At 43.8% G+C, this 13,350-nt stretch overlaps 1 protein-coding gene across 1 annotated transcript in view; it reads right to left on the reverse strand.

The window, feature by feature from the left end:
• Nucleotides 1-2,325: 2,325 nt before the first annotated feature.
• PTPN18 (protein tyrosine phosphatase, non-receptor type 18 (brain-derived)) overlaps nt 2,326-13,350 on the reverse strand; it is a 15,114-nt gene continuing 4,089 nt past the window's right edge. The window contains exons 6-15 of the mRNA XM_012729174.1: nt 6,386-6,454; nt 5,369-5,431; nt 5,020-5,165; nt 4,572-4,638; nt 4,415-4,492; nt 4,179-4,334; nt 3,942-4,030; nt 3,117-3,310; nt 2,728-2,802; nt 2,326-2,530 (exon numbers count right to left, since the gene is read on the reverse strand). Coding sequence (XP_012584628.1) covers nt 2,463-2,530; nt 2,728-2,802; nt 3,117-3,310; nt 3,942-4,030; nt 4,179-4,334; nt 4,415-4,492; nt 4,572-4,638; nt 5,020-5,165; nt 5,369-5,431; nt 6,386-6,454 — 1,005 coding nt within the window. The 3' untranslated portion in view covers nt 2,326-2,462. The remainder of the gene's footprint in view (nt 2,531-2,727; nt 2,803-3,116; nt 3,311-3,941; nt 4,031-4,178; nt 4,335-4,414; nt 4,493-4,571; nt 4,639-5,019; nt 5,166-5,368; nt 5,432-6,385; nt 6,455-13,350) is intronic.

The raw sequence follows: 13,350 nt of genomic DNA on the forward strand, positions 1-13,350 counted from the left end.
ATCATTTCTTTTGCTGGCACCTCCTGTTCAGCTTTTCACATGGGCTGTTCTCTTTCACTCCAGAACTGCTCCTTATTTTAGGTAGGACTTGCAAAAGGCTTAGTCCCAAAACTATTCCCTCAAATATCTCGTCTGTCTGCCCACTGCCATCCCACAGTCATGGCTTCTAGTAGGCAACTGGTTAAATGGTTACCAGCCTGGGCAGACCTCCGATCAGGGCTCACTAGCGGGGCTTTCTCCTCGCCACTCAGGAAAAGTAATGTCTCCTGCCATAGGGCCTCTCTTCCTCCATACCCCACACTTCTTTGGAGTCAAGCGACCTGTTTTTGGCTTTGAACTTGACGACCACTGTAACTTCCTGCGTCTTTCCATCCTCTACTAACTTCCTGCGGCTTTCCATCAAGGTGGTCTGCAACTTTTCATCTCAGAGTCTGAGATGATGCTGGCTTCCTGTTCCCAGGTAAGCGGGGAATGCCTGGGTTTCTGAGTCAATTCTTCATCTTGCTCATGGGGAGGCTTTGTATGTACCGCATGACGCTGGACAGACGTCACTGCCCACGAGCATCACGGTGGTCCTGGAAGGCAGCTGCATCTCCTTTTACCAACACCCACAGGGCAAATGATTTGTCTTGGGACCTCTGTTGTGTTCTGCACTGATTATGGGCTAATGTTTATTGTTGAGGGTAGGTCCTGAGCTGTCTTCATATTCTCTTCTACTGAGTGAGTTTTCACAGTAACTATACTGTGAGATGTGGCCTGGCTGGGCAGGGAAATGTGGAGGCCTTGGTGGTCCATGTTCATCACAAAAGCAGGGCAGCTTTCCAGCAGCCTGGAGAGGTCATTGTGTTGGGGAGGGGAGGCTGGGTGTCTGCCTGGATGAACCTACTAATATTATCAGATAAACATCACTGGTTAGATCACATTGGGAATGAACACAGAGAACGGGGTCAGGAATGTAAATTTACTATATTTTTTCTGTCCACCTGGGGTTCAGCACAGTTTGAAGAGCTATTGGGTAAGGAAACCATTTTGACTATGCAGTCCATCTGTCTGGCTGGGGTGTGCATGTCCATGCAGGCAAGGCCTTTGTAAAGGTCTTGTCCGACTTGGAGTCAGTCTATCTGGAGGTCGTTTCCCCAGCTGAGTCTATCCATTTGGAGGTCCATCCATCTGTCTGGCTATAGGTCCATCTGTTAGCCTGGAGTCAGTCCATCTGTCTGAGACTAGAGGTCTCAGACTTGTCTGCCAAGCTTTCTTCATCTACTGTCTACCTCAAGGGCTGGGGTCTGCCTGGCCAAGGCACTGTGTGAACAGCTAGGGGTCAGTCTAGTTGGAGATTTGTCTAAATACAGTCTGTGACTTGTTTATTCACCTGTTCAGGTAGGGTTCATGTAGCTTCGGATGTCTACCCAGTTCAGACTCTGTAACTAGCCACTTGGCTTGAGGTCCATCTATCTCACTATCTGACTGGTTCATCCATTGAGGTCTGTCACAAGCATCTGCTAATCTGCCACATACATACACCCAATTGGGAAATGGTCTAGATAGTGGGGGATCTGTCTGGTTTATGCTTATCTGCCTATCTGGCCAATTTCCTGGAGAGCTAACTATCTGCCTCGCTGGGAGCCTGGCTGGCTGGTTGGGGAGTCTGTACAGTCAAGGTCCTGCCTGGCTGGGAGTCCGACTAAAAGGTCGGTCAGTCTGTCTGTGCATTTGGGAGTGGGTCTGTCTAGCTGAGAGTATGTCTCCATTCAGCTGGGTGTTTTTATCTGTCTGGAAATTTTTCCAGCTAGGGGTTCATCTAGCTGGTATCTGTCTGGCTGCCCAGCTGGGGTATGGTGCTCATGTTTGATTATCTTGTGTTGAAGATGGCCTTTCAGGCTGCTGTTTAGCCTATCTTTGTGGACTGTCCCACTGCTGGTCTGGCCATCTACAGCTTATGACTGTCTGTCCAGATTAGGGGCCCGTCTTTGTCCATGTGGGGATCTTACCTGTCAGAAATCAGTCTGTTTAGCTGTCATGCCTGCCTTGGGTCTGAGTGGGGGTTGGGGACATCAGTCTTTATCCAGATCTAAGTGTCTTAGTCAGCAAAACTCAGATACCAAAATGAACTACTCCATTATGTGTGTGGGGGGTGGGAAGGGGAAGTGTGACTGTCCAGCAGTCCTTCTGTCAGGCTGCCCTCCCAGCTTGTGGGGATCGGACCCCTTCCTGATGTTCATTCTTGAATCTGCAAGAGTGCAGTCTCCGCAGTCATCTGGAGCTCTGTCTCCTGGCCTTAAGTCCTGAATGTTGTAATCACTGGGGCAAAATCCCCACATGTCCCACCCTGCAAATCTTTTATTTTGATCCAGGCATGTTGGTCCCATTCCACATGGGACCCATTCCAACAATTCACAGTAGAACATGGCCACCAGTAACCACCAGTCCAGTCCTCACGCGGAGCAACAGGTAGGCAGCACTCATACACGGCTCCATTCAGCAGGGGGATCCCGAGGTCCTTTTGGTTTTCCAATGCGCTTATTGAAGCCTGAGAGAGGAGGGTCACATGGGCCTCACAGAGAAGATGGGGTGTGGGGAGGTAGGCAGGTTGTTCTGGGAGGTAGGCAGGTTGTTCTGGCCCTCCGGACTTACGGCAGTCACAGCACAGGACTCTGCCACACCTCCTAAAACCCCCACTCATGGGCTTCAGTCAAAGCTGTAGGCCCAGAAACAGGCCTCACTTACCGAGCCCGCCGCTGGGCGCTCCATTCGCCACATCCTCATAGGCATTCGGTGCGGTTGAGTTTCCGTCTGTAGGAACTGCAAATAGGAGAGCCCCCAAGAATCAACTCGGGGGACTCCGCCAGGCAACCCTGGACGGTGACGCCAGTGGGAGGGCATTATCCACCAGCAGCGGGGTGTCCACTTGCGCGGTCGAACTGGGGGGGAGGGCACTTCCGGGCGGGTACCCCACGCACCCCTCACCAGAGGCAGGACCCGGCGGCACGCAAGCTCGAGGGCGTGGACGGCTGGCCTCGGGCAAGGGGTACCCTTCCGGCGCTGACCAGGCACGGTCTCAACCCCCCGCAGGCGAGCGCACCCTCCCCACCCCGCCCGGGCGCGCCCCAACTTACTGCAGCTGGGCGGCGCCGCGAGCTCGTAGCCCGCGCGCGCCGGCTCCCGGAGAGCGCGCGGGGTGACCTGGCTGTAGAGCGCCTCCCCACCTGCGCCGCCCGCCCGCGCGGACGCCGGGGCCCCGTGCTTCTTCTGCACGGTCGCGTAGGTGTCGCTCATTGCGAGGGCTGGTAGCCCAGGAACCGAAATGCTCCTGCAGGCGTGGGGAGGAAGTGAGACCGCGGCGCCCGGGGAAGGGCGGGCAGCAGCCGGCTCCGAGCAGACCGCCACTTCCTTCCTTCCCACCCCGGCGGCCATCAGGGAGGCGGGGCGGGCCCGGAGGGCTGGGGGCTATATGCTGGCTTGCGGGTGTTTAGAAATCCTGTGACCCTAGCGCCTGGCAGGTTGATGGGCAGAGGGAAGGTCCAGTCAGGCAGGTGAAAGAGGCAGGGTGTAGCTCTGGAGGGGATGGTCACGTCTTTGTGACAGCTTTATCTACAAAAGATGAGGAAGTGACATCTAAAGACAGGAGGAGGAGGAGGCCTCCAGGACTAGGGGTAAAATGCAAAGGAGGTTGGGTTAACTCTGCAGCTCCTGTCTTAAGGCCTGGTAAGTGGGGGCATCAAAGGCTATGGGCTGAATTAAGGCCTGGGAGAGCAGAAAAGAGGCCAAAACTAGCAGGCAGGGCAGGTCTTGGGTTAGAGAGCAGGGGATCTCTGGGATAAGAGTCCTCCCAAGCCTCCCCAGAGTTCAATTCAAAGTCAGTGAATACTAGGTGAACAACAAGAAAAGGACTGGTGTTTCCAGGGTGCAGCAGGGTAAGAACAATGGGCTGGAGCTCTTACCTGAGGACCCCGTCAAGTGGGCGGGATGTGGCAGGAAGGTTCGGAGAAGACGGAAGGGAGAGGACATCATCATACAGTGGAGTGCGATTCTGGGGAAAGACAAGACATGACGTGGATGGGCATTGGGCTCCGTGGAGTAAGAGGAAGAGTAGACAGTCTGATAAGGGAATAATGGAGGAGGATAAAGGTGGCTATCAGTGAGTCAGGTCTCTGGCTGTGGTGGTGGTTGTTACAGACCTCTGCTCTGGATCGAGGCCTCTGAGGGTGCTGATGGTGGACGAGAGTGGAAACGGGTCTTGATACCTCCTTGAGGTTCTGGTTGTGGGGGGTGGCATTTTGGAGCGCTGAGAGGAACATCTGAGACACTGTGTGGTGCAGGAATCTGTACTGCTCCTGGCAGGGGAAGAGCATTGTCAAGAAGGGGCAAGAGGAGGAGGGTTGGCTTCAGAGCAGGAGGAAATTGAGTCGCCCACCTCGGTCTGCACGAAGGAGGGCCGCTGTTTCCGCATGTTGAGGACCACATCAAAGAGGCTGAAATTAGGTGGGATTGTCTGGCAGAGAGACAGGACACGTGAGCAGCAACTCATGTGCAGGGAACCTGCCCTGTGCACCTGTAGGCCCTCATCATACCTGGGTCAGGAGCAGCTGCCTCACGTAATCCACAGTGCAGAGGACGCCTGTTCGCCCGCAGCCTGCGCTGATAAATGAGCAAAGCCGGCTCTGTCATAATCCCTTCTGAATGGGGCATGTGGGGTTGAGGGTTGAGTCTCAGAACTCCCAGATTATCATTTAAAAGGAAAACCTTAACTGCTTATATATTTGAGCATCAACTATGCAATTGCTCCCCTGCAGGCAGGCTGCATGCAATAAAGGCTAATCATTTCAGTAGATCATTTCAGTGTGAGCCCAAGTGTGGCCCTGGGTTCCTTGAGACAGACAGCCAAGCTGCAAGGCTGGCTCTAAATCCCCACAGTCCTTCCTGTCTCTCTCCCTTAGGTATTCCTCCCCCACCACCCTTCACCACCACCCCACCCCCGCCCCCATCCTCACCAGACCCAGGTAAACCCATCTCCTAAACCTGCAGTGGACACAGAGGGGTGAGCAAGGGCCAGATCCTTGGAGGCGATGTGCTTCCTCCACCATGGTAAGCACATGCTCAGGATGGCTGGGGACCCCTCTGTCTGGCCAGGACATATACTGCAGCTGATACACAGATCGAGATTCCTGAAACACAGAAGAGGGGACACTGAATATAAAAAGAAAGGACAACATTTATTGAGTACCTATACATGTCAGACTCAGTTATAACTTATTTTCCATTTACTTCCAACAGATAATAACTGAAGAGGAATACCCAGTTTACTGGTCAGAAAAGAGACAGAAAACAGCTGTTTCCATGCAGGAGCCTCCTCTTCCCCTTTTAGTACCTTCTGGAAGGTGACCTGGAGAGTCCTGAGAATGATGTCGGCATTCACCCACTTCTCCCTTTTCTAAAGTTGTAGGGCAAGTAGAAGAAAAGGGAGAAGATCACAACATCAAAAGACATATTTATAGAAAATAAAGCACTTTTGCTTAAAAATAAAAAAAAATTAAAAATTCATTTAGCCCAGTCATTCCTCATGATTTCATCCAGTATACATTTGACAAAGGGGAGAAAGAGATTATATTAACCCTATTCTAACTATTAAGAAACATTCTTGACTATTCTTTTTTTTTTTTGTCTTTATTTACACTTCTTTTTTAAAAAATTATTTCTGCATATAAGAATTGAGGGACAGGCCAAAGGTGCAGGAGGGTGAGAGGATTTACCAGAGACAGAGTAGGGAAAAGAACAGGCAGACTGACTGAAGTACACTGCTGAGTGGAGCAGCGGGCGGGTCAGGAGAGGTCTGCTGTGCCATGTGGTCACCTCCCTGTGCTGCAGTGGCTGCGACAGCTTCACAATGTCGCACTTTTAACTTGTTGTGCCACCAGGGAGGGCCCATTCTTGACTATTCTTAGGCCCAAACAAGCTCTTTAACAGTGAATCAATGATTTATTTTGTTCTAAAACAGAATAGTTTTGTTGTCTTTACTGTATGTATGACGAGGTGAGAAGTTTTCCTGGGTTCATTTGAAATGGTAAGAGAATAACTAGAAGAGCCTCATCAGGCTTAGTTATATTATGGTAAGAGAATAACTAGAAGAGCCTCATCAGGCTTAGTTATATTAGAGGTAACCTCAGTGATAGTTAAAAATCCCTGTGCATAAAAAGCCGTGCATATACTGAGTTCGAACTGTTCGCTTGCTGATATCAGCATTCCCTGCACTATAAGGGAGTTGCCAGGAAACTGTTCTTCCTTAGAGCCCTAGCCCCAAAACTTTCCACTCTGAGAATCTTCCATGAAACCTCCCACAACATCCAAGACTCCATAAAATGCTGTTCCCACCTCTGCCCCAGCTCACCAGGGTGATGCAGAAGAGCCCAATCTGCAGTGGTTCTTGTTCTTGGGCCCAGTAACGCTCACACTTCTTCTGCAAGAGACAAGAGACAAAGGGCAGGAGTGAAGGGAGTCTGCTTTTTGAGAGTTTCAGCTCAATCCACACACATCTCACCGAACAGCCGAGGTGCTGATGCAGGAAACATGCGCACCTGCGAGTATGATGGAAGCTAGCTGCGGGGCCTTGGCAGATGATGCACAAACTGACAGTGTAGGAAATCAGGCTAGAATAGTCTCCCACTGTAAGCAACTAAAAAGTTACCCAAGATATATGAGCTACTATTTTCATACACTGGACCACATGCATTGCAGGACTGAGATCACTAAACAAAAGGAAATACATCAAACCCTGGTCCCCAGCTTATTGCCTAGAGCCTCACCAGGATGCAAGACAGAGTTCAATGACCCCATTGAGTGAAGACCCAGAGATCATGGCTCAGAGAGGCCAAAGCAGCTGAATCTGAAGGGCAGAGCCTAGAAAGAACAAATTATGCAAAGAAAGCAAAAACTCCAAGAGTCCACATGGGCATCACTTAATATTGTTAAATTCTCAATGAGCACATGTAATGTAAGGCTAGGCAAAAGTAACGTCCTCGTGAAAGATTAGTAACTAAGGAGTGTTAGAAACATTTCTTAGAATTCACAATAGGCCAGAAATAATCCACATTTCCTCCATCCCGTGGAGGAGTGGCAAGACCTGATTGATTTTTAAGGGCAATTCACTAGAAGAATCACACATTGGAAATAAAGCGAAATTACTTCTAGACTTAAAGTCTTCAGTAGAACTGCCCTATGAAATTTTTTTTTAGATTTATTTATGCATACAGAACTGGGGTACAAGCCAGAGGTGCAGGGGAGGTGAGAGGATTCACCAGAGACAGAGCAGAGAGCAGGACAGGCAGATTCACCAAGTACATTGCTAAGGGGAGGCGTGGGCAGGTCAGGAAAGGTCTACTGCGCCACATGGATCACCCCTGGGAGCCATGTGGACCACCTCCAGGCAGAGGACCAACTCACACTGAAGCAGTCAGTCTCAGCTTGCTGCACTTTAACCCATTGCGCCACTGGGGAGGACCCCCTATGAAATTTTATAAATAAAATTTTAAATGATCAAATGTCCAAAAGCAACTGTCATGCAGAAAATTTTAAATTCTTATCTGCATTTAAGATACAAAGCATGTAGAAATCATAAAAACTTACTAGATGTAAAAAAAAAAAGCAAGAAAATATGACCAGGAGAAAAATCAACACAAAATAATCTGATCAAGATGAGGAAAGAAGACTAAGATCTTAAAATGGCTTTTATAAATATACTCAATGATGAAAAAGAAAGCATGAACATGATGAAAAGTAAAAGATACAAATAAGACCAAACTGGAACTTCTAGAGAAGAAAAAGAAAATATATTAAATGAAAAATTCACAATCTACTAACAGAAGGTCAATGAATACAAACACATAGCAGTAGAAATTATTCAAAATGAAAAAGAGCAAATGACTAGGTAAAAGATGAACAGAGAATCAACGATCTCTGAAAATACAATCACTAGCCTAATGTGCATAAACCTGTACTCAAAGGGGAGGAACAATAGGGAAAAATAGAAACATTATTTGAAGAAAGAGTAGCTGGAAAAATTTCCAAATTTAATGGATTTATGAACCACGGTAAGAAGAAATTGAGTCATGCCAAGGCATACCATAAACAAATTGCTGGAAAGCAATAATTAAGAGATAATTTTCAGAGCATCATGCAGGAAAAGCCACAGGTATATGCTAAGAAACAAATATAATGATAGAATTTTGCATGAAACTGCAAAGCCAGTGGTGTGAAATCTTAAAAATTTTGAAAATTTAAATAAACAGCATAAATTTTTATTTATTTATACATACAGAACTGGGGTGTAGGTCAGAGGTGTAGGAGGTGAGAGGAGTCACCAAAGACAGAGTGAAGAGCAGAACAGGCAGACTGATTGAGATACACTGCTGAAGGGAAGCAGCAGGTAAGACAGGAGAGATGAGCTATGTGGGTTAACTTCTTGGCAGGGGATCAAACTTGTGCTTCAGTGGCTGCAGCTAGCTCTGTAGTGCTGCGCTTTAACCCATTGCTGTGCTTTAACCCTTAAATAAACAGCTTTAAGCAAAAGCTCAGAAAATGTATCACAAGCAAACCTATGCTGTGAAAAATATCAAAATAAACTCTTCCTACGAAAGGAACATGACACTAGATGGAATACAGATTTACATAAAAAGAAGTGAGAGTAAAGGAAAAGTACATGAGTGGCTAAATGTAAAAGATACATTTCCTTTTGAACATCTTGAAAAGATAAGCTAGTGAATTTTACCAACATAGGATGAATACCAACCCTTCACAAACTTTTCTCAAGAAACTGAAGACAGAACATTCCCAGCATATTGTATGAGGTCAGAACAATATAGACACAAAATCCTCAACAAAATAATGATGATAGATTATATACATCATGACCAAGTGGCATTAACTCCAAAATGCAAGGTTGATTCAATATGTGACCCAATCAATGCCATCAACCATATTAATAAAAATAAAACAAAAACATTTAATCATCTGAATAGATGATCCAACTTTTTTTGGATAAAAGTCAACACCATTTCATTATAAAAACACAAAAGAAACTAAAAATGGAAAGGAAATTCCCCACAGAAAACCTCACATGAAAAAATAAAAACTGTCAGCTAATCTCATACTTAATGGTGAAAGACTTAATGCTTTGCCCTAAAAGCAGGAACAAAACAAGAATATTTCTATTTGCCCCTTCTGTTCAACTTTGGATTGGACATTCTAGTCAGTGAAATTAGGAAAAAAGAAATGAAGGAAAGAAGAAAGAAGGGAGAAAGAGAAGAGGACAGAGGGAGGCAAAAAGGGAAGAAAAGAGAGAAGAAAACAAATTCAATTCGCAGATGACATGATATATAGAAAACCCTAAAGAATACACAAAAAAAAATGCACAAATACAGAATTAGAGCTAGTAAACAGTTCAGCAAAGTTGCAGGACATAAGGTCGATGCAGAAAAAACAACTGTATTTCTCTATAGTGAAAACTATCCCGCTTACAATAAGTAAACTAAAAATGAAATAAAGAAAACTACTCCCTTTACAATAGCATCAGAAAATATGAACTACTCAGGAATAAATTTAACGAAAGTACAAGACAAGAAAACATTGCTGAAAGAAACCAAAGACCCAGATAAATGCAAAGATATCAATGTTCATGGAACAAAAGACAATATTGGTGGACAGACCCCCCCCAAAGTGACAGATACAATACAATCTGTATCAAATCCCAGGCTTTGGGAAATTATTGGCACGCTGATCTTAACAGTGACATGGAAATACAAGTGTGACCTGGACTGACAAGACCACCCTCAGGTTTGGTGATTTGCTTGTAAGACACAGAAGTTGCAGGGTTGTAATCACAGTGAAATGATACTAACGTGAACAAAAGGAAAGGGTGCATAGAACAAAGTCTGGAGGAAACAAGATGCCAGAATCCAAAGGTCTTCTCCCTGTGGTGTTGCACAGGATGTGCTTAATATCTCCACCAGTGAGTTATGGTGACACATGTGGAATGTCCACGGGGAAGCTCACGGGGGACTCATACCCAGGATTTTTATTGGGGCACTTTTGTGGTATGTCAGCACCCTCTGGACCAAAACTTTAGACTTCCAGAAGGAGAGCACATATTCATGCTGAAGTCATATTGTTTGCATAGATGGTTGAGGAATTGTGAGTCATTCTTACTAGAAATCCAAGTTCCAGCCGTTCAAAGCAGAAGCCATTGTGTTAATTCTTTTCTATACAGTAAGTGATCCAAAATAGCCAAAAAATCTTGAAAAAAAAAACAACTTTGAAGACGACTCACTTCCCAATTTCAAAGATGATTACAAAGCTACAAGAACTAAAACCATATAATACTAGCATGAAAAATGAGATATATCAATCAATGGAAACGAACTGAGAACACAGAAATAAAGCTCTTACAAATGTAATGGTCAATTAATTTCCCACAGTATACTAAATCACAATCTTTTCAAGAAATGGTTCTGGGGTAAAGGGATACCCACATACAAAAGGGTGAATATAGACCCCTAACATAGATTACATAAAAAGCTTACTAAAAATGGATCAGGCCAAAATGTAAGCAAGAAAACAATAAAATGTTTAGAAGAAAAGATAGGAGTAAATCTTTATGACTTTTAACCAAAAGTGACTTTTTATATACATCAAAGCACAAGCAAAACAGATAACTAGAATTCACAAAATTAAAACATGTGCTTCAAATAACATTATCAAGAAATTTAAAAGGTAATCTACAAAATGGGAAAAGTACTGGTCAATTATATACAGAGGAGGGACTTTTTTCCAGAACTCTTACAACTCAATTATAAAAATATAATGCAATTGTAAAAAATGGGCAAAGGATGTGAATAGACATTTGTCCAAAGATAAGCACATGAAAAGATGTTCACTTCATTAGGCAAATGCAAACCAAAACCACAAGGAGATACCACTTCTCATCCATTAGGCTGCCTAATAAAAACCCAGAGAAAAACAAGTATTGGGGGGTACGGAGAAAGTGGAACCTTTGTGCAACACTGGTGAAACTGTACAGTGGTGCAGTCTCTGTGGAAAACAAAACAAACACCTAAACTTAGAATTACCACATGAACCAGCAACTGTTCTTCTAGGTCTATAACCGAAAGAATTGAAAACAAGGGCTCAAATACAGAGGAGTGATCTTTACATTTCGATATTCATAGCACCTTTATTCACAACAGCCAAAGGGTAGAAAAAACCCAAATAGCTACCAAAAGATAAAAGGAAAAACAAAATGCTGCCTATACATGTGAAATATAATGAATTATCTTGAAATATTATTCAATGAAACATTATTTGGCCTTCAAAAGAATGAAATTCTGATGCATGCATGTATGACCCTTATAAACATTGTAAGTGAAGTGAGCCAGACACAACTACTGTACGACCCCACTTATATGAGGTACTTAGAATAGACAAAGTAGTAGAGACCAAAAGCAGAATGAAAACAACTAGAAGCTGGGCAAGGAGGAATCAGGAGAAATTGTTATAGAGAGTTTCTGTTTGGGATGATGAACAAGTTCTGGAAATGGTGATGGCTGTACAACATCGTCGGTGTGCCTAATACTTCAGCTACATTTGAAATGGTTGAAATAGCAGTTTTTATGTTAGGTATATCTTACTGAACTCGAAAAAAAGAACACAATGAAACACCACTTGTTTGTTTTATAGCCAACCTGCTGTGTTTAGACAACCTACTGTACCAGCTATGGTAAAAAGCAGACAAGTATGGCTGAAGATGTGAAGAAACTGGGACCCTTATACATTTCTGGTTAGAACCTCAAATGATGTAGCCATTGTGGAAAACAGTGGGCAATTTCTCACAATGTTAAAAATAAAGTTATTATATGACCTAGCAATACTACTTCGAGATATATACCCAAGAGATATGGAAACATACAGAATTCTTGTACATGACTGTTCATAGTAGCATCCTTCAAAGTAGCCAAAAACTGAACATAGGTTAGGTCCTATAAACTGATTAAGGACAAATCAAAAAAATGAACAAATTAAATAGAATATTATTCATCAGTAAAAAGGAGTGAAATGCTGATATTGATATATGCTACAATATGTATAAACTTAGTAAAAAAATTCCTCCATGTGAAAGAAGACAGTCAAGAAAGACAATATGTAATTCCTTCTATATTAAAAGTTCAAAGCAGGCAAATCTAGAATTTCAAAATAGTGTACAGGTTGCAGAGGGCAGAAGTTGACAGGAAGCCGGAAATGAGTGTTAATAGAAGAGGGTTTCTTTATGGGGTGATAAAAATATTATAAAATTTATTGTGGTGATGGTTGTATAACTTAGGACTACTAAAAACCAAATTGCACACTTCAGCAGATGAATGGCATCTCAGTAAAACTTTTTTTTTTCTTATGTGATAATCTAAAGCAAAAGCAGTAGTGTACTGTGGTATCTATTTCATATTTAGAAATAAAGCACATGGTATAACAACATAAGTAATGGAAAGAGAAAATTGAAAATGATTGTAAAGTTCTTCATCATTTTACATGAAATTGCATAAAATTATTTGAATACAGCATGTGATTAGTTAATATATTGTGGACTCCCGAAAGCCACCATTAAAGCACACAATACAAAGTGGTATATACCTAATAATATCTATGAAATGGAACTCATAATTTCTCAATGTGAAAGAAGAGAGAATAAAAAAAAGAAGGGGAAAAACTGATGGAACAAATAGAAAATAACTAGCAAGACAATGGATTTAGAGCCAACATCATTAAGACCACATTAAAGGTCAAATGTTCTAATTAAAGGTAGGAATTGTCAGACTAGGAAAAAGAGTAAGTCCCTATGATATGCCAGCTATAGAAGCTCACTTTAAAAATAAAGGTGAATTTAATATGGATAAAAAGCAAAGTAATGAAAGAGACATGCACACTCTTAAAAAAATTGAAGTGGCTATACTAATAAAAGTACACTGCAGAAAAAATGATTATTACCAGAGATAAAAAGGAACATTACATGTTGGAGAAGGGATTGGATCATCAAGAATACACAATCCGGGCGCTCCCTGATGGCGCAGTGGGTTAAAGCACAGCATTAAGAAGCTAAAACCACTTCAGCATGATTTTGATCCCTGCCCCGGAGTTGATCCACATGGCGCAGCAGACAGACCTCTGCTGACCTGCCTGCTGCTCCCTTCAGCAGTGTACTTCATCAGTCAGCCTTTCTGCTCCCCACTCTGTCTCTTGTGAATCCTCTCACAGCCCCTGCACCTCTGGCCTGTACCACTGTTCTGTATGCATAAATAAATAAATCTTTAAAAT

Source organism: Condylura cristata, unplaced genomic scaffold (assembly GCF_000260355.1).
Source record: "Condylura cristata isolate star-nosed mole 26May11 unplaced genomic scaffold, ConCri1.0 scaffold00002, whole genome shotgun sequence".
Taxonomy (NCBI): Eukaryota; Metazoa; Chordata; class Mammalia; order Eulipotyphla; family Talpidae; genus Condylura; species Condylura cristata.